Here is a 24,675-nt window from a genome sequence, read left to right on the forward strand (position 1 = left end):
ATTAATTTAATTTTTATCATAATAGCTTTGCTAGATTAGTGGTAAAAAAAAAGTCATAAAATACAAATAAATGTTTTACAGCTTTTGTTATAGGTGTGAAAGTCTGAGTTCAAGAATGAATCTATAGCATCATCTTGCTTTACATAATCGTGGTCTTAAATGCTTATCTGCATTTCCCAAACAATCCCACTAAACAGTTAGCTTTTGAGATGTTCAAAACACCTTGATTTTCTTGGTGGTTTCTTATAACTTTTCATTTTTTGTATCAGCACAAATTCAAAATTAAACTAAAATATTATGTACATAAAAAAAGACAGTTGTAAATCTATTTTTGAACTTTATACATGAAAATGTATCAGGAATTCAAGATAATTTAGAGATATTTGGATAAAGTGACAAGACAGATAAATATTCAGTATCCAGGAGATTTCCTAGCGCTCAAAGAATTCTAGATAGCATTTTTAAAAACATGACTACTGGGTAAGTTATCTTAAAGAAAATTGAGCATTTTAAAAATATCCAGATAAGAGTAGTGAGCACTTAAATTTTGTTCTTTTTGTGCCTAAAATATACAGTAACCTTTTGCTTGAATTACAAATTTTATTTTGTTTGTCAACTGTGCAGCACTGCCGCCATGGAATTTGTGTGAGCAGAGAACTGGAGATGCGTCCTGTAGATGGAGAATGGGGGCCATGGGGACCTTACAGCTCGTGTTCAAGAACTTGTGGAGGTGGAATCAAGAGCACCACCAGACTATGTAATCGACCAGAGTATGTTTTTTTATTGTGTTTAACATTTTTATGATGTTTAAATGTATTTTACATTGCATAAGGAAGATATTAAAAAATTATGGATTGGCTTGAAATAAAATAGAGGTATTGTAGTCTGTGCAAATCAGTTTGAAGTACCAATAAAAAATGTGTGTTTCAGCCATGTTTGGAAAGAGATAAGTTTGCAGACTCTAATATGCAGAGGATTTTAGATTACTCACGTCTTTCAACAATATTGTCCATTCTTGCAGATGTTTCTAAAAACTTAGTTTGGCAGGGTCTTTTTTCTAGGTTTACTTTAGCTGTTGAGGTTTCTTTAAACATAAGATGCTTTCTTTGCAGTAAGAACTGCAAAAATAAATATAAGTATTCCTTACTAATCTCTTTAGTGAAACACTTGCTTTGATTTAAGGCTTTTCCACTACATTGCCACCAGTAGAAACCCACAAAGAGCACTGGTTATAACAGAGGCATTTAAAACTTACCTTTATAATTAGAAAATTACATTGACTGAATAATTCTATGTGGTTTTGTTCTCTGTAATAGAAGTCAAGGAGAACTTCACCTTTACCTTGTCCAGAAGCAGAACCACAGCTGGTGGCTGAGTAGTTTCAGGGTTTTTCTACGAAGTCGTGTGAGCATGATATTCTTAGTAGGATAAATGAACTTCAATCAAATGGCCCAGGCTATTTTATTTTCTCTGATGAGTAAGAGTCAGTAGACTAGATTGCCATTAGATAATGCCTCTTTCAGTCTGTAGTGATTGATAGTATCAATATGATGTTGATTTATTCTTTTTTTCTTCCCCAAGAACATACTGATGTGGAACTACTTTGTGGTATCAGGGTTTATAACTGTTAAAATGTATTTTAGGCTTTACAATAAAAGGGGTATTTTCCATAATTTTCCCTTTTTATTCTTTTGATTCCCCAAAGTGAAACCAATATTAGGTCTACAGAAAAGACTGTGACAGCTCCTAATTGTCTTCTTTCTTTGTCATTCTGTAAAACAATAATTTCAAACTACTGAGGGAGGTGCTGCTTGTATAAAAATATGACTGTAATCTCAGCTAAATTGATAAAAGCATTAAAATTATTAAGTTTTACCCAGGCAAAATATTTATAACTGTAAGAGAAGTAAAAATAATAATGAATTAATAAACATCTGTAGCAAGATTACCACCTCAGCAACAGTGTTTTACAAGAGTTGGGTTTATTTTGGGTATAATTCAATGCACAGCAGAAGCTGAACATGTGTGTAAATCAGTTACAGAGCTGACAGAATGCTGTGTGAGTTTTTCCTCTTTTGATCAATGTCTGAGGCTGCTTTTTGTGGAAAACAGCAATTCTAGAAAATGAGTGTGTTATACATTTACCTTTCTTTTAGGCCAAGAAATGGAGGAAAGTACTGTGTTGGTCGCAGGATGAAATTTCGGTCATGTAACACTGATTCATGTCCAAAAGGCAGAAAAGATTTTCGGGAGCAGCAGTGCTCTGAATTTGATGGCAAACACTTTAATATCAATGGTCTTACCTCTGCTGTTCGCTGGCTTCCAAAATACAGTGGTAGTAAGTAATTACACATCTTTTCAATAAGCACAATGAAAATGCTACTTTAAATAAAGTTTTAAAACAGACAAGAAACCTCTTGGATTTTCTTTCCAGTTTCAATGAAAGATCGCTGTAAACTTTTTTGCCGAGTTTCTGGAACAACTTCCTACTATCAGCTGAAGGACAGAGTTGCTGATGGTACTCCCTGTGGAGCAGAAACCAATGACCTTTGTGTTCAAGGCTTATGCAGGGTATTTAAATCTAAACTTATTAATTATTAAAATAAATTTTAACAGGTGGTAAAGTAGATATTAAATATTAATACAAATAAACATTACTGCAAATACAGTGTTCTGAGTTCAATTAAGCTAATTTTATTACCATTCAAATTAAAGATCTGGAAATTGAAGCAATTAAGTTAAGAACATATGGTTGAATCTGAAGACACACAGTCTTGCCTCATTGAGCCCCGTATGTGAAAGAGTTAATATTGTTCAAGTGAACAGTGAGAAACTGATTCAAAATTAGCATAGAGGAAAGAAGCATGCTGTGTGATTATTAGCATTGTATTTCTGCTACCAAAGAAATTAATAGTAGAAAATCCAAGGATAGAGAGATTATGTAATTATTACTTTAGTGCAAAATCAGGAGGAACTGACCCTTAAATCAATTCAGCACTCTGCTTAATAGCAGCTATGGCATTGCTGCAAGATTGTGTTGGGAGAAGCAAGGTGCTATATTTTAACAACTCAAGACTTTTTTGTCAAGCCTTATTGAGATTTTGCTGATTGCAGTGAAAGTGAGCAAATTCAGAATGAGGAGAATATATAGCTTATTTTTATATGGTTGAATAAAAAAGAGATGCCAGAGAGTTGTCCTGTTTATCATAGTTAAAAAAAAAACCCTGAAATTAAAGATACATAAACAAAAATTGTGCATATGTTAGTTTAACCAGCACAGTCTATGTGTATTTCTTTGCTTCTTTTCAGTAATGACAGACTTTAAATTAATTGATGACCATGTATATATACATACTGCTTTTAGACTTACAAGACTTTTAATGTAAATGTAAATTGAAATTTATAAATTATGTTGATTTTTTAATACAAAATCTTTATGCACTCTTACGTATTCTTAAGCAGCTCTTGACATATGGAGTGTATTGGGATTGCACCATTCTATTTTGCCATCACATTGCAGAATCCAAAACCATTGATGGTTTTTAATGAATTTCCAAGGAAGACTAGATATATACAGTGAACAACAATATTTTGGGGTAGTGGGAAGTTTACATTACTTATTTTCATTGTTTTCCATTGGGCTGAGTGACACAAGGCCTTTTTATTTTTATTATTTTTTTGTAGCAAGCAGGCTGTGATCACGTTTTGAATTCGAAGACAAGGAGAGACAAGTGTGGAATCTGTGGTGGTGATAATTCTTCATGTAAGACACTTGCAGGTACTTTCAACAGTGCTCATTATGGTATGTTTGTTTTGCCTTTTTTTTAATCTTAATGCACACTTCACTATGGCTTAGAAATTATTCTTTACATTTAAGGAAGCAGGATTTCAGTGTATGTTCTTTAGGACCTCTATCAACAAAAGATATCTTTGATTTTCAGTCACATTCCCTCTCAAGAGGCAAACACTATGACATGCTAACCTATTCAAGTGAAAAAAAGATCAATCTTCTCAAAGGTCAAAGCCAAAAATAAAAGAAATCATAAGAGTAAAAGTACTTTAAAAGGATGAAGGCTTCCTGTTTTGTACTTTGCATTCTCTGGTCTGAAACTTTGCAGCTGAAGGACATATTCCAATGTGTCATTTTGGTTATTTAAAGAGATAGCAAGAAATTTGTGTTGTGAGCAGCTGATGAGGTTCCTTTTCTCCTAGAGTGAAAAATACAGCCTGTGAATGTGAGCCTCTTCCTTCCAGAGAACAGGGGTAACAATATTTATGTTTTTTCCTCATTGACAGGTAGTGAATGAGAAAGTTCTGAATAACCCTGGTATTTCTTATTTATTTGATTTAGTTTCTCTAATAGAGCTACTGATAGTTCTTTTATACGTAGTCTTTTCAGTGATGTGAAGTTCTGTGTGTAGCAGTGCAGTTAAGTAGTTAGAGCATAGAACATGAGGACAGAAGTCTCCAGGTTAGTATCAACCTACAGCCTTCTTCATGCCATTTTCCTGGTTGAAAGAGACCACAGGTGAAGTGAAAATGATACCTGGAGAGCTGCCAAATAGGATCTTCACAGAATAAAGGGATTGCTGCTGAAGAGGAAAGAATGCGAAGTATCCTGTTGGATTTTCTTTTCCCCTGGCAGAAGGCACACACCTGTGGAAAATTACCAAAAAAATTATACAGCTACCCTTCCCATACAAATACATTTTTTCTTGTGTCTGTCCTAAGAAATTGCTTATAGATAGCGCATGAATTTTGTCACACACACATTTGTCACAAGTCAAGTGACCATGATGTGAAGCTGCCATTATGTAAACATGGTCAAGACTGCCACTCTCTCCTGTTTAATGATTTTCCATTGTCACAGACTTATTTGTTTGAAATTGAAGTTGGAGGGGGAAAAAAATCCCCTATGTGGGATGAGGAAAATCTTGAGTTATTATTTGGTTTCATAGTTAGTGGTATTTTTTAAATTATGTTCAGATTCTTGAATTACAGCATATAAGAGATAATACTGAGTGATACCAATACACAGTATGCTGAACATTTGGGATTATTAGAGTATGCTCAAGTAGGAATACAGCCATGCAAAGAAATTGTACTTAGCTGATCACTAAAATCCTGTGTCCATGGGAGGTATAAGACATCCCTATGCTAATGACTGAAGGCATTGTCTGAGGAAATACTGTTTTCAAAAAAAAACCTCTGAGTTAGGATCACAAGCTAAGTATGCTGATGTGCACTTGATCTTTTTCTTTTAACTTCATTTGGTTCCCTTTCAAACTGAAATGAGCCATTTTACTAAGGCAGAATTTGGAATTGATAATAGCAGCCTGTGGTGTGTGCTTATATTCACGCAGTTATGATGTTGTCAGTAACTGTGTAAACAGTAGTGAAGAAATAATCAAAAATTCATTACAGCAAAATACTAATTTACTTGGCTTCCATTTTATGAGATAGTAATCTAATTATGTACACATTATTACTACATTGGCTATCATTATTGAATCAAATTAGTATCTGATACTTTCCTGGACAATGGTCATTCTCAGTGTCCTAGTATGTGATTTATTCTCTTTGTGTTTCCTTGACAACATGCTCTGCAGTTTTGTTTATAGTTTCCTCCCATAGTTTGTCTTCTTTCGTTCTATTACCACAAGGTCTTCAGTGTGTGAGATGAGGGTTTTTTTTAACTGTGTTTTGGTTTTCTTCCCAGTGTGTTGAAAGATTGATTAAACCATGTATTTATCCAGAGCATGCATCTTGTCAATTTGCAATTGCAGTGCTGCCCCCAGCTGGTAAATGTGATGGACCTGTAATTAGATTAAATCTTCATTTAAATGCATGGCATAGTTTTAGTAGGTTAAAGTTAATGAATTATGAAATTTGTCATGGCTTAACCCCAGCTGGAACTACACAGCCAGTCACTCATTCACTACCTCCCAGTGGGATGGGGGAGAGAACTGGAAGAATAAAAGTGAGAAAATTCAGATGGTTCAGATAAAGACAGTTTAATAGGTAAAGCAAAAGCTGTGCACATAAAGCAAAGCAAGAATTGGCTCACCACTTCCCATGGGCAGGCAGGTGTCTAGCCAGGAAGGCAGGGCTCTGTCATGCATAACAGTGAATTGGGAAGACAAATGCCATCACTCTGAATATCCCCCACTTCTTTCTTTCCCCAGTTTCAAGTGCCCAGCATGATGCCATACGGTCTGGGATACCCCTGTGGTCAGCTGGGGTCTCCCTGAGTCCCTTCACAACTCCTTGTGCACCCCCAGCCTCCTCACTGATGGAGTGGGGTGAGAGGCAGAAAACGCCTTGACTCTGTAAGCTCTGCTCAGCAATAACTAGAACATCCCTGAATTACCAACATTTCCACCAGAAATCCAAAACACAGCCCCTACCAGCTACTGTGAAGAAAAGTAACTCTATCCAGTCAAACCCAGTACAAAATGAAAAGGTTATTGCCATTTAAATTTTTATCCACAGAGGTGCAACAACTAAAGCTACAGTAATATTGTTAAACACAGTGAAATAGGTGGAAAAAGTATCAAAAATTTTATTAATTTCTCAGATTACATGTTTGTATTTATTACTCATTTCCCATGTTTGTTGTATCCAGTTTTTCTCAGCTGTAAGTATTCTTTTGAATTCATGGTTAGCATCTATGAGAAACATTTGGATTTTTCAATCTAGGTTTATGTGCAGAATGACTTTTTAAAAAAGGAGATCTTGATGCACCTTATTTTGTTACCTGGTGGCAAGGCTACCATAATATTAATTGGATATATTACAAGAAATGGTGACTCATTTGTGAAGCATTTGTATTTTGAAGGGAGTTCACTCATTATTTTAAGCAGAAGAAGGTGAATCAAGCATGGCTAGGTTAACAACTGTATCTGCTTTTGCATATAGCCTGCAACACTGCAATATTTTAATATTTAGGACTAATTCTTTAGTGTGCTGTCTTGAAATACTCTGGTGAGAGAAAAGCTACCTCAATCACATAAACAGGGAATGACGATATTTCATGTTAAGTGACTTACCCAGATTTCTGTAAAAGTTTAAATTTTGAGCAGTCACAGTGTTTCCTGAGTCCCTCTTGATATACTTGACTGCTTTCTAGAGTAGTGCTGCTCTCCAGGGATTTTTCTGAGTAGTTTGAGCTCATAATAGTGGTAAAGTAGTGAATTCACATATCTGAACACAGAACCTAACACTTCTAACATGTGAAGACATTCAGTATTGGTTGTTGATGGTGCACTGTAGGGTTTTGCAAATGAAAATGTATTTTCATATTTACTAATACTTGACTATTTTGTATATAATTAATTTCCAGGTTACAATGTTGTAGTAAATATTCCCAAAGGAGCAACAAACATTGATATTCGACAGCACAGCTACTCAGGGAAACCAGAAGATGACAACTACCTTGGTAAAAGCCTCCTGTGTACAACATTGATGGATAAGTTTTGTGCTTTTGACAGAAATCTGCTCTGGATATATATTATGAGAAGTCTGATAAATATGTTGGAGAAAATATTTTTTTATATTCATTGGCATGAGTCTCTCTGTAGATACTAGTTTTCAGAAAACTAGTATCTAAATCAGTGAGATGTTGCTAAGGTTTATAGTTCTTAGATATTCATTCATCAGAGAATAAGAATTATAGCACCTTGCATCATTTTGTCAATATTTTACTTTATTGTCACAATGTTAATTGGAATACCACAAGTGAACTCAGGAATAATGCAGGTATTTGTTGTTTTTAATCTTGGAAGCATACACTTTGTTTATGAACAAAGCAGTATGACCATCAGCAAATTTTCCAGTTGTCTCATATTTCTCTTTATCTATTATGTCTGGGACATAAAGAGTATAAAGGTCATCACATACTGATAGATTTGCAAGTGTTTATAGACAACAAAGAATTCATAAGCACATCCTATGAAAAATCCTGGTTGTTCTCTTTCACAGTAGTTACATAGTATCTGAAGTGCCTGAAAAAAATACTGAGGCATATTTACCTTCTGTCTCTTCCATCATCATCCTAGCCAACAAACTTCAGAATTGTCAAAATGTTTTCCTTGTCACCTGTTGCCCAGAAACAGCCCTCTCCCCCGACATTAGCTTCCATTTCAAATGTAGTAATGCCTGAATATCATCCTGTTCTACAAATTTTATCTTATTTTAAAAATGTTTAATTTGTCATTAATCTATATTATTGCAAATAGGTCATTGTATTAAATTACTATCATAAATAATAATTTATTTGTATTTTCAAGTTTACTTTTAAAACCCACTTCACTAGAAGTAGCTGTAGCAAATACAAGAATATGAGCTGTATAATAGGGCAGAAAAACCAACAATTATTGTTTCCTTCTGCAGTAGCAGAACCTAGCCAAATTTAAAAGTCAAGACTGAAGTAAGCCCTTCAGCAGAACAAATATTAATTAATTACTATAATGCAGAGAAAATTCATGACTTAGAAAATCCATGACCACTGCTCAGGTGAAAGCTACTGATGATTAGGATTGAATTCATTAATTTGAACTGTTGGTACAACTTTACATTGACTAAAATAAAGCTATGTGTTGGTGAGGTTTTGTTGATAGAACCTTTTAACTAAATAGATTTCCAATATTTTATTTCACTTACAGCTTTATCAGATACCCACGGAAATTTTATCTTGAATGGAAATTTTGTTGTAAGCATGTCAAAAAGAGAAATCAATATAAAAGGAGCCATTTTCGAGTACAGTGGTTCAAACAATACAATAGAACGAATTAACAGCACTGATAGAGTTGAAGAAGAGCTAACCTTACAGGTGCATATTTACTTTTTTCATAAGTTTGAAGATTTCCTACATGATCATTATGTTCAGAATTTTATGTTCAAATTCACTGAAAATCAGCTATCATTTTATCTCAATCAAGGTTTTGTGTGTAGGGAATTTATACAGCCCTGATGTGCGTTATTCATTCAATGTCCCAATAGAAGATGGAAATGATCTGTTTACATGGGATCCTTATGGACCCTGGCAAGACTGCAGCCGGATGTGCCAAGGTACTGTGAAGAATTTTTTTCACCAAAACAAAGGACCTGATGGGATTTAGGAAGGGACACATCTTAAGTTCCCTCACGTTTCACCTTTACTTGTAAGGAAGAATTTTGTTACCCTCAGTAAACTTTAAGTTCACAGAGCATTTAAAGAGAGAATAGCCTCTGATTTTTGTTTTTGTTATTTTTAGTACTTACGCAGTACAATTCTATGTTTAAACCTACATTTGGAGATATGGGAGCATTTGATTAAAAAACGGGTTGAGTCAAATATAATACATGCTTATAAAGTGGTGTTGTATGTCTATTAATATTCATTAGGCTTCTGTTATACCATTTCCAGGTGATCACTGATTTGTCTGGTGTCTTTCATACTTATTTGTCTTTTTTTGATTATCTGCTACATGGGATGAAGCTGTTTAAAGATATATTCAACTATTTTAAACTGTTACTCTCTAGGCCATTCTAGTATAAAAATAAAGCCACAACATTTATGAATTGTGTATATATAAAAGTGTATGTACACAGATTTTTGACAAATATTCCTATTACTGGGTGCTAGAAAAGCCTGAAAATATGTGAGTGTTAGTTTCTTCTGGCTTTGAGTCAGGCTGTATACATGCTCATGTGCTAGAGAAGCAGAACAGCTGTCAACTGTGGTATTTCTCACAGAACTCCAAATATTTTAGGTACCCTGTAATCAAATTTTCTGCTTCTTTAAGGGAAAGGATCACAATGCCTAAGTTAACATGGTGGTTTAGGAAATATATTAATTAGCAGGGCATGCATGATGAGTTTGGAATACTTGGCCTGATGAGTAAATGGACTATTGCACTTTTATAGCTCTCTGGAAGCTATACCACTGTAGGACAGCTGGGAGGTGGAGAAGGTGACTGGGGAAGGTTGTTCTCCACCTAGAATGTAATGAGCTGCACAGAGGAGCATGTTAGTGCAGAATCTGCGGTATACAGCAATTTGTGTTAATGGGGCATCTCAGATCCTAAATGACGAATGGAATCCATAAGGCAGTCTTATTTTAGCCCTTTATTTACTTCTTTTGATGCTTTTTCAAGGTACTCGAAGAAGAAGAATTACATGTATACGTAAAAGTGATCGTGTGGTAGTGTCTGATCAAAGATGTGAACTTATACCCACTGTACCAAGTGTCTTTGAGGAGTGTAACACAGACTGTGAGTTAAGGTAAAGAAGGTTCCTAACTGATGGAGGTATTGTGGTCTTATGTGGTTTTATTGACTGACATTGAAATAAGGCAATTCAGATTGATTTATCCTCTGTCCATCCCACTCTACCTTCCTCATCCTTCCCATCTCTCCTTGTTTTCCTCAAATCAGTTGGTGTAATGGCTTTATACATGATATTTACACCTTCAACTCCACGTAGAACTGGGGTACTTCACTAATTTTTATTGGTAAAATACAAAATCTCTTGCTAGAATTGTGAATCTGTTCTATGTATTCTGGCACAAAATGTTATACTGCCACATTAAATACGTTTTCCACCAGAATTGTACCCACAACTGGAACTAATTTGAAACAGACTTGTGTTTTTGTACTCCAAGATAGCCCACACTGAAATATTCAGAGGATGAAGAGTTAGAATTATAGCTTACATTTTTCAAAGTCACCTAGGAGATTAAGACAAAAGATCCTTTAAATTTAAAAAGTTATTTTAAGCCTATGAGTCAAATTCTTTTATATTGCTTTGAAAATCCAGTCATGAGATAGAGTTTACAGTTTTATTTGTTCCCTAAAATGAATATCTATATTTACATTATAATTTGTGGTACATTCTCTGAGTGCTTTAATTGCCATGGTCATATTTTTCAGAACATAGTTAGCTTTCCACAACAGTTTGTCATTTTAGGTGGCACAGTGTTGGCAAAAGTGACTGTACATCAAAGTGTGGCCCAGGACATCAGTCTGTTGAGATCCACTGCATGAAGTACTCTACTGCAAGAGGATTCAGTGCTCCAGTGGATGATAAGTACTGTGCTGATCAGCAGAAACCACCAGGCAGAGAGCCTTGCCATGGTGACTGTATGTTAAGAAGTTGGCACTACACAGAATGGTCAGAGGTACAGATTTAAAACTTTATAACTGTACCATTATAGTTCTGGTGGCTGTCCATACCAAATTTTTATTCCTCTGTATATTTTTTAGTTTAATGACTAAATGAAGCAATGTTTGACAAATACAGATATGTAGAATCAGCTAATACCAACCTTTATATTTCAGCAACCTCCTTATATTTGTGTAAGAATTGATAGCTTGTTTGCAGCTTGGTTTTGGATGTCAGCAGTAAAGATCTGGTAATTAAAGGTGTATATTTTATTTACAGTCTTAATAATTTAGTTCTGTGCAATTTTGGTTTTGTTCTTCCTTAGAGTTTTGTCTTGGAACTATTATACAAAGTACTGAATTTATTTCAAATGAACATGTTAGCATTCTGTGGATTAAATGGAGGACACTTGTGTCTGGCACAATCATTAACATCTTTTTCCTTTAAGACTGGTAATGTATTTTTGCCTGGTTTTATTGTATTCTGTTTCCTGTTTCATAACTATACACCACAGTGTTCCAGGAGCTGTGCAAGAGGTGTCAGAACCAGAGAAGCTTTTTGTATGAACAACTTGGGTCGCCATCTTCCTGACAGAGAATGCCAGGAGCTTCCAAGAGTTGTGACACAGAGTTGTAATGAATTCTTATGTCCAAGCTGGTCAGTTACTGACTGGAGTGAGGTAATGAAACTGCATAAAACTTAAAGTACATTTGGTCCTGGTCATCAATACTAAAATAAGCTGCATTAAATGTTTAGGGGTTTTATTTTATTTTGAGCCACATGGTTATGAGAGTTCTGAAGTCCTATGATTTATCTGATATACATCACACATCTACGAATGGCATGAACTTACAGAACTTCTGTAAAACACTCCTAGAATTCCTTTTTCTCTTTAATTTTGTTACATTAAAATGAGGTAGTGAAGATAAGTAAAGAAAATGCATTTCTTTAAGACAAATATTTATTAATTTAATACAAATACAAAAAAAATTGAAATTTAATTAATTATATTAATTACAATAATTATAGTAATTTGCATACCTTTCTTTTTTATGAAGCAATGATAACTATATAGCAAACTTTTTAATAGCATTATATTAATTTTATTATAGTTTAGGTGGATATAATAGAATTGTGGACAGTTTAAACATTTTTCCAGTGAAAGCTGTGATATATGTGCTATTATTGTATTGGAAATAAATTATCTGCATTGCACATAGCTTTCATCATTTGTAGCTTTAGAATCTTAACAGTAATTTCTTTGTATTAGCATTTGAGTAGAACTTAACAGGAAATTAAAAGTTAATTAAAAAATAGGGTTTTTTGGACTACTTGCATTCATGGAATATTTTTGTTATTTATGTGATTTTTAAAATTCAACAAGTTACTAAAAGAAATTGAAGCCATTAATGCAGATTCGCATCTCTGAAACTGGTATTTATAATAATTTCACAGTGTCCTGTGACATGTGGCAAAGGAATGAAGCATCGTCAAGTCTGGTGCCAGCTTAATGATGAACAACTGAGAGATGATTTCTGTAACCCAAATGACAGACCAGAGTCAGTAATACCGTGTGAACTTCATGAATGTGCATCTTGGCAAGTAGGGCCTTGGGGATCAGTGAGTACATAAGGATTCCTGGCTTCTTGTTTTATAGTTCAGGCTATGAGCAATCACAAAACAATACTTCTTGTACATTTTAGTTGAATCTTAAGCAGTTGTTTTAGTTGCATTGATTCACGTGTGTGCAGGGTCCTTTGTAATTTAGGAACATTTATACATAAGTTAAATGCCTAAAATAGTAATTGATCCTGAGCCTTAGTATCAAAGATGGTTTTGCCCATCAGTGTAGTACATAACCAGAATGAATGAAAACAAGGGTAGCAAACTATTCAGATGAACAACACTGGTAAAAGACCAAATATTTATAGGTAAGTGGGCATATTCAAGTGGTTGCTTCAATTAATATAGATCAGTCTTCAATCTACAATATACTTAATCAATCATAGAAATGTAAATGCTGGTAATAGGGGAAAAGACTTAGTATTTTATTGTTACATTTTGTTTTTACTTTCAGTGATAAAAGATCTGCTATCTCTTTATGTGAAAGTGCTGTTGAAAACTAAATTCCTGTGTGGCACTCATTTAATGTAAATCAGAGTGGATTTAAAATGCTAAAAAAGAAAAAAGTGAATTTGTGAAGGAAGCTTTTGTCAGTAAATGAATGAGAATTAATTAAAAAAACTAAGGTACTCAACTTCATGTGGTTTTTATAAGATCAGGTTACTCAAAGCAACAGAAGATTATTCAGTGTTTCTTGGATGTTAGTGGGAAATCATAACCAAATAGCAGCTGATCTTTATCTTTTTACACACAACCTGTTACTAAAATACAGATTAAATATACCTTTGGAAATTAAGTATATTTTTACTTTAGACATTCCTTTTACTTTTTTACCTTAGAGATAACCACACTGTTATCTAACATAATGTAATCTTACAATCACTTTTGGTGGTGACTTTCCATTTCTACAAGCTAAATGTAAAAGTAAAATAAAAAATTAATTCAGTCCTATGATAGAATTCTTATGAATAAAAAATAGTTTTCTGAAATAGCTTGTACAAATAATTTACCAATCTCTGTCACTGGAGCAGAACTTTTCATTGCAGTTTTTACACTGTACCACCTGGTAATAGCCATTCACAACTAGGTTTTCACATGTACTTGCGCTTGAATCACAACATTTATAGTGATAGGATTTGTCTCACATTTTCAGCCATCTGATGTTTTAGGTGGCTTCTTTGAGTGCATTCTGATCAAACTCTATAGTGAAGAGCAAGACATTTATTTAACAGCTGCAGTTCATGATTCATTTGAAGCTACTCCTTACTCCTCCCTTTCCCTTCCTCTACTCTCTCTTCACAAGTTTTTATTGCTGAGCATGACATTATAGAGCTTGGATTGTCCCTTTGATCAGGTCAGGTCAGCTGTTCTGGCAGTGTTCCTGCCCAGCCTCCCACTCATTGCAGGGGATAGAAAAGGGGAAAGAGAAAGCCTTTGTCCTGTACAAGTGCTGTTCATTGGTCTGCTATGGACACTGGTTGTTAACGCTGTCACAGTAGTCATTCCTATTCATTCTGGAAAGAGTTTTAAAGTAGAAAATGTAATTAAAAATTGAATTTGATTATAAATAACCCTATTACAAATGTATCAAACCTCTGCCTTCAACAGTGTGCTGTAACATGTGGACGTGGATACCAGGTGCGCGCAGTCAAATGTGTTACTGGGACATACCGGGCTATTCTGAACGACGACAGGGAGTGCAATGCTGCCACTCGTCCTAGAGACACTCAAGTAAGTTAAAAAATACCTCTCTACTTCTCTGTCAAAAGTGTAGGAATACAACTGTTTTCTTCTTCCACTTTCTGTGTGGGAACTTGGAGGAAGTAATTTCTAAAATGAGAAAAAAATACTGGAACTCTATGCTTTTCTTCACAAACATCAAATTTTGTCTAGGGAATTAAGTAAAAGAAGGGAAATTTTAAGACTGGATGTTTGAAAGGTGGTATGTGATTGAAAGACTATATGACTTCAAGGAATCCAAAGGCCTGTGATTATTTGGCAGTGGGGGAAGCTCCAACATGTAGAATATTGTAAGGACACTGCTTGCCATCCTGCTTTATAAATAGTCCCCAGCTGGCTTCTTTATTAGGCTTCTAAATATAAAAGCCAGTTAATTGGTGTAGTTTATTTCTGCTTAGATGTGAAAACAATGGGTTTGAGTATCCTTTGCATTTTTACTTGTGGTACCTTTGGCTACTGACTGAAACTGGATAAATTCATATACTCAGTAGCTGAAGGTATAAAGCACAGGATAGCACAGCCACTGTCTTTGCTTGGTCTTTCTGTGCTGCCTGTGTCTCTGAAGCAGGACACTGTAATGTCTATGCTCCTTCTCTCCAACAAGTTGGCCAAAACTGTTCTTTATCGAAGTGCCAATAGAATTAGTTATTACCAATACAGTTTTAAGATCAAATAATTTTTCTTTGACACTCTATTAAAACAAAACAAAGCAATTCAATGAAAAGTCTTTGAATAATTCCAGAAAAAATGTAAAAGATGATATTTACATGTTATTTAATGCTAACCATTTGTTTTACGTTTGTCTCTTCTGAAATGTATATTTCAAAAGCTTTTTGTTTTTTCTCACCCCCACAGGAATGTGAATTGCCCTCTTGTCCAGAAAATACAAAATTATGGACTACTTCACTTCCTCTAGTTCATGTGGGGAAGGTGACCCAATGGAGATATGGATCATGGACCCCAGTATGTAATGTAGCACTCACCTGGCAGAGCAGTCCTCCACTCATTCACCCATTTTTCCATGAAGCTTTCATTAATATATTTTTCAGCCTGAAATCTACTTGGGATAGATAAAAAAGGAGTTCTAATATTTTATTAAGAAAATAAACTGTTTCTTAGGGAGCAGATAGACACTTCCAGCAAACTGTATGCTTCAAATTCAACCATGAAAAATAATAGGAAAAAAAGTAAAATTCTAGGAACTGGGGTTCTGAGTACTTTTGTATGGTAGGAAGTGTTTTATTGAATGTAATTTATCAGTTTCTGAACAACATTTCTGAACATCTTTGATTTTAAAATATTATTTAAATCTTTTATGTGAATAGTAACACTAAACTGTTGGAGTCTTTAAAGGTCTAATTTAACATTTTTTGTAAAATAAACATTAGTAAAACAGTTCCTACATAAATTTTATGCAATGCAGAGTTTTTATTTTCATAATAAAAAATAGTAAAATCAGTTTTACTTGATAGCAATGTGAAAATTTAAAATTATCTATACAATGTGCATATGTCGGTTAATCCCTTGAGATATTTAACAAAGCATATTATGCAGTTATATTTTTGCACAGCTATTTTAACTAAATAGCAATAAAGGGTGCATAAACTGAGGCTACTCAGTTCTTCATTATATCCACCTTTAACTTCTCGGCTATAAAGGCATCAGAAGGGGCTCAATGGAATCTTATAGAAACCATAGTGAGAAATGGATTGTTAATATTAATTTTTGTTTTAACAGTTAATAAAAGTTATTGCATCCCTGTGTAACTGCTGAAGTGTCCTGGAAGTAACTGATGTTCCTGTTGTTACTTGCAACTGTCTAATTATGCCATGTCATAGTTTAAATGCTGGCTGTTTATATATATACTGAAATGATTCATGAGAATTAAGGCCATGCAATTCAGTTCCAAGCCAACAGAAACTATGTTAGTATTTTAGATGCTTGGATGATCTTGTTTTAGTCTCCTAAAGTGTGATGACCTTGAATTGTTCACTGACAGTGCTCTGCATCCTGTGGGAAGGGCGATCGTGCTCGCTATGTGAGTTGTAGAGATGCTCGTGGAGAGATAGCAGATGAATCTTTGTGTGCTCATTTACCACGACCAGCTGAAATTTCAAGTTGCTTCAGCCCATGTGGAGAGTGGAAAGTTGGAAATTGGTCCCCTGTAAGTATTAATTGTAAGAATTTTTTAATGTGTGTGTTTAGATTATTGGCCAAGTCTCTGTTTAAAAATTGAGAGTTTGGGTTTTTTTTTCTTGGCAATTGTGATTGAAATTGCATCCCTTGAAAAAGCAAAGTATATGTTTGTTCTTGTCAAAAGTAAATATAAATGTATTTGTTTATTAATTATCAGTGTTCTGTGACAAGCACTGTGTTAATCTTTCGGTCAGTGCACAGTAACGTGTGACAGTGGAATAGTAACAAGACAAGTCATCTGTGTCAACTACCATCAGCAAATTAATGAGAACTACTGTGATCCTGAAGGCCGACCTTCTAAGGAGCAAGAATGTAACATGCCACCATGTCCACCAGTTCATCATCATATTCCAAAAATACCTGACCATCCAGGCCGTTTTCCAGAAACAGGTTACCTCCCAATACACCCTGCACAAGACAACTTAAACCAGTGGAACCGTCCATCTGTGGGAGGATATCAATGGAGAACTGGACCTTGGGGAGCAGTAAGAAATTTTTCTAGAATATAATAACTTGTTCTGTAACGTGTGTGTTAGCACTTCTAGAAATGTTATTGCAGTACAGATTTGGTCAAAAGAAAAGTACCTTCATTTTAAAAAGTATTTTTATTCTTGTTCTTACTGTTATTCAGAATATATTAAATTCTAGGTGTAATTTTTCTGTGATTTCAAATACTTCCACATAGTAGTCATTTTTATTTAAAAATTTCACTTTTGAAAGTTAAAGTTTAAAACCAAGCTGTTTTAACCAATATATTTTACATTTCTTTGATCATGTAATGGCAAAATGTATGTTTACCTGTTTTGGTAGTGCTCTAGTACTTGTGCAGGTGGATTTCACCGCCGAGTTGTAGTATGTCAAGATGAGGAAGGAAGAAGTGCCAGTAACTGTGATGAGGCAACAAAACCTTCAGAGTCAAGACACTGTGATTCTGGACCCTGCCCACAGTGGAACTTTGGGAACTGGGGAGAAGTAAGAGCTTTTCACTTACAAAAGGGAGCATTGTTTACCATGTAAGCTTAGAAGTAGAAACATAACTATGTGCCTGTGAGTGGAACTGAACACCTTGTTTTTCCTTATTTAATAGAATTTAAAGTGTAAAAAGAATGAGTTTCAGCCTGTTTATCTAAACTTTATTCTTGGATCAAGTCCAGAACTGTAGTAGAAAGATGAGTAATGTAAAAATACATCCAAAAGAAGTAAGTATTGTGTGAGGCTAAGGATATACAACATCAACAAATCATATAGTTGTTGTACAACACATATGTTGAGACATAGAAAATTATATTCCATTGCAAAAAGCTGGATTGTATGCGGAAAAACCCCAGTGCAATAGCTCTTCTAAGAAAAAAAAAAGAAGCCATAAAGAAACTTTATTCCATGTAATTTCATAGGTACTAACAACAGTAACTGCAAGTAGTAGTAGCTACTGGGTTGTAGTTACAAATTAGAAGTATGGAGATAGGATCATGCATCTAAAAATTCTGCCTGAGATAGAAAATTTTGATGACACTTGTTATGTTATTGGACAAAGAATAGTTTCACTGTGCTGTGTGATGTCATATTTTGACCACACAGTCCTGCTCAAACACTATAGAAAGAGCTAAAGCTGGTTATTTTTGCATTTATTCTAATCTAACCTCTTGTGATTCTTGCCCACTTTTATTACTTTTGAAAATCAGTTACTGGAATTCAAAAAAAGAAGAAAAATTGATTGAGTGACTTTTTTATTTTACCTTTTTTACCCTTGTTTTGGGCAGTGTTAGCTAAATGTCAGTCTAAATATAATATTTTTTTCTGTCCATAGCCATAGACTTGGGATACACTTCACGTAGATGACGCAGTTTTTTCTAATTTTGAATCATTGAGAATGCAATAAAAAGGTCTCAACTATTACAGATTGGTTTTAAGAGATCATTAGGAATGAGAACTGGTATCAAAGAATTACAGGCAAACTGAAACTCAGAAAACACAAGTAAAAAAAATAAGTATAAAAAATCCTAGAAGTATTTTACACTTAGTCTGTATAAATTGGACTGTGTAGAAGTGTGCCCAGTATCTGAGTTTTCTGCCACTGTCTGACAGGAAAAAGTACTTTTAAGACAAATTTCCATCTTTTCTTCTTACTATAGAGAGGAATACTTGCACATTTATTCTCATAATTAATTCTCCTTGATGAAGTGTCTGTAAAACTGAGACTTTCTGCAGAAAATCACTTTATAAACCATAAAAATGTAGTTTGGTAAAGGTTTTGGTGAGAGAATTACGTGAGATTAGACTTTAAGTCCTTGTTCTTGAATAGAGTGTCCAGGGAATATGAAGATAGACATAGTAGATAATATGATATACTGATTATTGCTGCATCTTCTGGTTTGATGGTATGTGGTGACTGTTAATAAAATTATTGCATATAAAATTCTGTGTTTCAGTGTACTCAGACTTGTGGAGATGGAATAAAGACAAGACTGGTGATTTGTCAGCTTCCTACTGGCCAAATGTTGGGTGATCAAAACTGTGACATTCTAGACAAGCCACCTAACATGGCACAGTGTAATGTGCATTCTTGCCCTGGTGATGTTTCTTGGCATCGGGGACCGTGGAAATCGGTACGATAGCATTCAATAATATTTTTTGCTTTCTTGTTCCTTCTGTCACTCTATTTCCCCTTGTCTTTTAAAAGATTTTATGTCATTATTTTATTTGATAACAGTGAAATAATAATGCATGTGGAATATAGCCACGTAGTTTTATAAAGAAATTCTTCCTGCAGAAGATTAGATGAGAATTAGATGAGAATTAGATGAGAAGCAGTCATTTCCTTCAGTGGGAATAGTACCATGCTCTGTAAAACATCATAGGGAATATTTTGAAAATTACCAGAAATCATCATAACTGATAACAGTATCTAATGGGTGTTCCATTTGGAAGGGTTACAGTTTGATATGTGTTTAAATTTAAAAGTTTTTGCTGTAAATTACACTGTAGTATTATCTACGTATTTATATTTGCAAAAACACCTTAAACTTTTTAGTGCGTAACGTTTTTCCTATAGTATATTTAAGTATAAAATAACTCACATCCATGTATATTATACTCTGTCATCAAACATTTTACTCCTTATTACTTGTACATTTGTGTATAAAACTTTATATTAGTGGTTTTAAAACAGGGACTAATTAAAGTTATCTATGTATAATTATGTATGTAACTATAATATGCTATTGTCTACATGTCACTGTCTATTAATGTGTAAAAATGCCTACTGTAATCACCATTAATCTTTAAAATTGCCACTAGTAGATTATTAACATACTGAAGTAATCATAGCAAGCTCTGAAATATAGAGCACATTATAATTCCCAAGCTGTGAATTTGACAACAATATTGATTATTGTGCTAAATTCTAATGGGAATAATGACAATCAAAGGAGGTTGGATCCAGTTCTGGTTCCATCAAAATCAGCAAAAAATCTGTCATTGACATCCCTGGGAGATGGTCTGGGACAGCACTTATTCTGTTTTTTTTATTAATAAAACTATGTAATTTGTCTCTTTGAATTAATATGGCAGCATTTAAAAAAAACTCTGATTTCAACTATAACAATTACTAATGTTTAAATAAGCTATTCTAATTTATTGCAAAGAGACTGTAAGATGTAAGTTTGATTTAATGGTTTGCCACAGTTATCTCCTTCTTCCACTATGCAAAGCAGAGTTTAGGGTTTGTGTTTAGCACACACCAGAGTATCTTATTTAGCCATTTTCCAAATAATTAGCAGTGAATCACTAATTAATATTCATCAGGTACTGAGAGGACAGGTAGGGTTCAGCACATAATTGCTTTTGAACTCAATGTTTGTTTTCCTTTTAGATCAAGAATTATTCACAACCTGTTTGTTCCCTGAGTAATTCAATTTGCCCTGCATTAATAGATTACCTGAATATATATAAAGATCTTGTATTGTATGGCTTAGTTTTTTTAATATTTTCATGTTGGTTTATTTCTCAAGTGACATAAGAAGCCATTTTAATCCATCAAAAACTAAGCTTAGAATGGATTCTATTTATTAGAGAGAGGACTCCTTTATATATGGTTGCAAGCTCTGTGGTTAAGCCATAAAAGATTTCATTTCATCAAACTATCTTATGCTGCAGAAACAAACATAGCAGATTCAGGAAGTAAAAGCAGGCTCACATATTGAATATACTGTCATATTTTAATAATTTAGCTAGTTTGAATTCTGCCAACACAGAGACTTAGTTGTTCTTTGTTGCTGTTTAAGCAGAGCAAAATTTATTGATTAAGGATGGCTGTTAGGAAGGAGCAATAAAAGCTTTAGTCACAGGAATGCTGTTGTAGCCTAGTACAAACAGCTTTGTTTAGCCATGGCTGACTAGTGATCTGTTAGTTTGGCAATGGATCATGGCCCTGCTTATCTTACACATTTCTGGCATAAAATATGCTCTTACAGAGGGAACTGTTAATGACTAGATGCTCTCTGGCTGCTGAAGTCCTCAAGCCTGTCACATCTGCACTTACCCCCTTTTCTATAAGATTGCAAGAACCAGACAAATTATTTATAGACAAACTATTTATGTTTTTCATAGAAGTATTGAGTAATAATTCTGTGCCAAGTGAGCTTTTGTGTTTACTACTGGGATTCCAATGTCAAAACCTAAGCAAAAACTGATGCAAGAGTAGTTAATCTAGGAAGTCTTTTCCAACCTCCATGATTCTGTGATTCTAACTTCTGCTAGCTATTGTTATATAGACAGAGGAATTTTAGCAGTATGCCTTCTAAGTACATTTGTTTTAATATTATAGTTATTGATTAATTTTACACAACATAATTAACACAAAACATATCTTGTAAATGCACAAAAGGTCCCTTGCAAGCAAGGTTCAGTTTATGATTTGAAGCCAGAATTTTGGTAGGTGCATTCTGCAGTTTAGCAGCTGTTGGCTGTTGCCCTTTATAGTGTCTGTAGGGCACTACTGGAGCTGACCCTCACAGAGCTTAAAAGCTTGTACTCTTTGTTCCTGGTTTCTGCAGTTGTCAAAATGGATGTGAGGTAAATCTCAAATTCCAAAGGTCTGTACCTTTAATTTTTATATATTTTCTAAAGATTTTAGGAAGCTTGAGCAGGAATTACACTTGAGGGATAGAATAAGCTCTTCATCTTATCTTCAGGCTTTGCATAGTGAGGAAAGTTTGTTCACATTTTTCAACAAGAATTTTGATAAATTTAGGAATTTGATCTTATTTTTGGCCCCCTGTACTTTTTCAGTGTCTGAAAAAACCCTTGAAGATCCAGGCACCAAATGGCAAGGTTTCTGCTTAGGCAGTTGGTGGTAGCAGCTGATGTTATCTTGGAAGCTTTGTATTTCATTTGGGTAATCAATTCTTGTATGAATATTGGTAATTACCAATTTTATCGTGAAAATTTTAACCAGATAAGTCTCAACTTGAAATATGTTTGGTTATTATCCCTTCTTGTTTCTTTAGAAAGAATAAATAGCCCCTTACAAAAGACAATTATATTTTGTTTGTCTGAAATCTTTATAAAATAAGGATTTTAATTATTTTTATTTTCCTCAGTCTTAGGATTGGTATGTAATTCATAAATATTACTGGTGATTTCAGAGAAAATAGTCATATAAAAAAAAGGATTATTTTCAAAATTACCCTGAAGTCTCAGAAATGTGTTATTGCTTTTTTTTACTGGCCCTCAGACACATAATGTAATACTCTTTAAAGCGGCTGTCTTTCTAGTGCTTCAGTTTTTTACTTACTTGCTTCAGAATAATTTAGATGTAATTCTGTCTTTGCAGTAGTGGAAGAAATCTACTATTAGTTTTAATGTATATAAATCTGTTTTCTAAAAATAATCCCAGTCCCCTTCCAGTGTTGTTACTGCCAGGCATCCCATTGACTTCTCCAGGAGCAGAAGCAGGCCAAACTAGCATAAGTAAAATATTTATTTGTATTAATTTTAATGCAAAAATTCTTGCTATGTATGATAAGTGCCTTCATTCACTTTTTCTAATGTGTAAAAAGTATTTATATCTTTAAAAATAATCTTTTATATTAAAAGGGAATTCAGAATCAGTGAACTTGGTTTTCAAAACCACCTTCAGATTTTTACTTCTACTTCTGCTGCTGCCTAATGTTGAACTTTTAAATACCTCATTGCCAATACAGAACATTAAATTAATATCCCACTGCCTGAAATCTTGATGTTAGCATCTGCTATTCATTTTTTAAAACTTTGGAAGTGGGAGGGGGGCCTTATCAGAGAAAACTGATAACAGATGTCACTGCCCAAATAATAAAACAGACTTGGGATAGTGAATTTTATTTAAGGTCATTCTGATTAAAATGAAAGAAAATACTTGTTTACAAAATACAAAAAGAAAATATTTGAGTAATGTTCATCAAGAGGAAATTTCTTCGGTTTGGTGCTATGTTGCCTGTATAGCTTAAAAAATAAGTTATAATGTATGTGTAATAATTTAATTTAATGACTGTCACTTGTGTCTGTGAAATACAGTTGCATTTTAACCCTTCTTTTTCATGCATGTTGTGTGGCTTTGTGTTTATTGTGCTCTTTATTAAGGAATGTTAATGTTTATAGCCCTTAAAAATAAAGGGTGGGACAGGTACTAACCACTTTTGCTGAAAGTGAGGGTTTTCTTTAACCTGTGAGTTGAAATTAACTTCATATGATACTTTTGTGACATTGTTTTCTTGGGGAAAGCTCTTATATTTGAACACACAAAAAAAAAATACTGTTACTGATAAAAGCAGCAGTTGATGCCATTGACCAGCTGGACTGAAATGGATAGTTGGCATATAGACTTTGATGGTAAACCTAAAAGATACTACCTCCTAATTATTTTCTGGAGCTGTAATTTTGTGGCTCAGTCCTCTCCCACTTAGTGACAAAACACAGAGAAGAATGAGTATCATAATATAATGCTCAACTCTTAACCTCAAAGAAATGTTTTTTTACATTCCTAAAACACTTTTGTCAGGAAGAGGTTTGCAGAACTTTCAGATCTTCCATTTAGAAAGAGGGCAAGTAAGAGTGGGACATAGTCAAAATAAAATCAATACATAGTAATAATAATAAAATCACACATACACAAAAAAAACAAACACAAACACAAAACCCCAGCAACCAGAATATAATGAAAGGGGAAAAGATGCAGGTGATGTGTAATACCTTGCCTAAATACATAAAGCCATTTAATGAGAATGAAGGAAATGTGAAGCTGCTGGTGTATATATTAGAACTTTCAGAAAAGCTGAAGGGTTCTAGGTGGTCAGATCCTTGTGAAAATCATTCTGAACTTGCTGTATGCATGGTGGTAGCTTTGAAAAATCAGAACTCATAAACGTTGGTTCAAAGTGGTTTTGGAACTTAGATTTAAAAGTTATTAAATATATATTAAAGTATTAACATTTCCAAACATTTGTGAGGGTCAATACATAAATATTTTTATTACCTGAAATGGGTTAGGAAATGAATAATATGTTCTGTAGTTCTGCATTGCTGGCGTTCTTAGTCCTTTCTTTGAAAACCAGTAATTGTGGGAGACTGGTGACTCCACTAAGACAGGCTGCTCTATTATCAGTGTATGTTCTAGCATGCTTCTATCTATGGCCCTTTCACTTCAGCGACAGCAGGATTAAACACTTACATTTACTGCTGAATCAGTCCTTCAGAAGCTTACATGCCTGCTCATATTAATGCACAGGAAATGTAATGTTGGAAATATTGTTAGTAAATTTAATATATACAGAAAAGTGGTGTAGGTTGAAAGGAAACTGGATTTCAGCTGGTGAAGGTAGGTAAAATGTTGCATTTCTCATCCAAAAGATACTCATATTTTCATGCTGAAATAATATTTAACATAAACTGGGGGGGATGTTAATTCTTTAAGTTATATTTAGTTAAGTGCCAAAGAAA

At 34.1% G+C, this 24,675-nt stretch overlaps 1 protein-coding gene across 1 annotated transcript in view; it reads left to right on the forward strand.

Annotated features, from left to right (window-relative positions):
• LOC131592255 (A disintegrin and metalloproteinase with thrombospondin motifs 20-like) overlaps positions 1 to 24,675 on the forward strand; it is an 83,906-nt gene that overhangs the window by 37,390 nt on the left and 21,841 nt on the right. The window contains exons 12-28 of the mRNA XM_058863652.1: positions 625 to 770; positions 2,157 to 2,338; positions 2,435 to 2,571; positions 3,685 to 3,802; positions 7,343 to 7,438; positions 8,664 to 8,830; positions 8,940 to 9,069; positions 10,137 to 10,263; positions 10,948 to 11,158; positions 11,657 to 11,821; positions 12,598 to 12,762; positions 14,374 to 14,496; positions 15,361 to 15,468; positions 16,505 to 16,669; positions 16,896 to 17,186; positions 17,512 to 17,673; positions 19,131 to 19,307. Of these exons, the coding sequence (XP_058719635.1) occupies positions 625 to 770; positions 2,157 to 2,338; positions 2,435 to 2,571; positions 3,685 to 3,802; positions 7,343 to 7,438; positions 8,664 to 8,830; positions 8,940 to 9,069; positions 10,137 to 10,263; positions 10,948 to 11,158; positions 11,657 to 11,821; positions 12,598 to 12,762; positions 14,374 to 14,496; positions 15,361 to 15,468; positions 16,505 to 16,669; positions 16,896 to 17,186; positions 17,512 to 17,673; positions 19,131 to 19,307 (2,670 nt within the window). The remainder of the gene's footprint in view (positions 1 to 624; positions 771 to 2,156; positions 2,339 to 2,434; positions 2,572 to 3,684; positions 3,803 to 7,342; positions 7,439 to 8,663; positions 8,831 to 8,939; positions 9,070 to 10,136; positions 10,264 to 10,947; positions 11,159 to 11,656; positions 11,822 to 12,597; positions 12,763 to 14,373; positions 14,497 to 15,360; positions 15,469 to 16,504; positions 16,670 to 16,895; positions 17,187 to 17,511; positions 17,674 to 19,130; positions 19,308 to 24,675) is intronic.

Source organism: Poecile atricapillus, chromosome W, assembly GCF_030490865.1.
Source record: "Poecile atricapillus isolate bPoeAtr1 chromosome W, bPoeAtr1.hap1, whole genome shotgun sequence".
NCBI lineage: Eukaryota > Metazoa > Chordata > Aves > Passeriformes > Paridae > Poecile > Poecile atricapillus.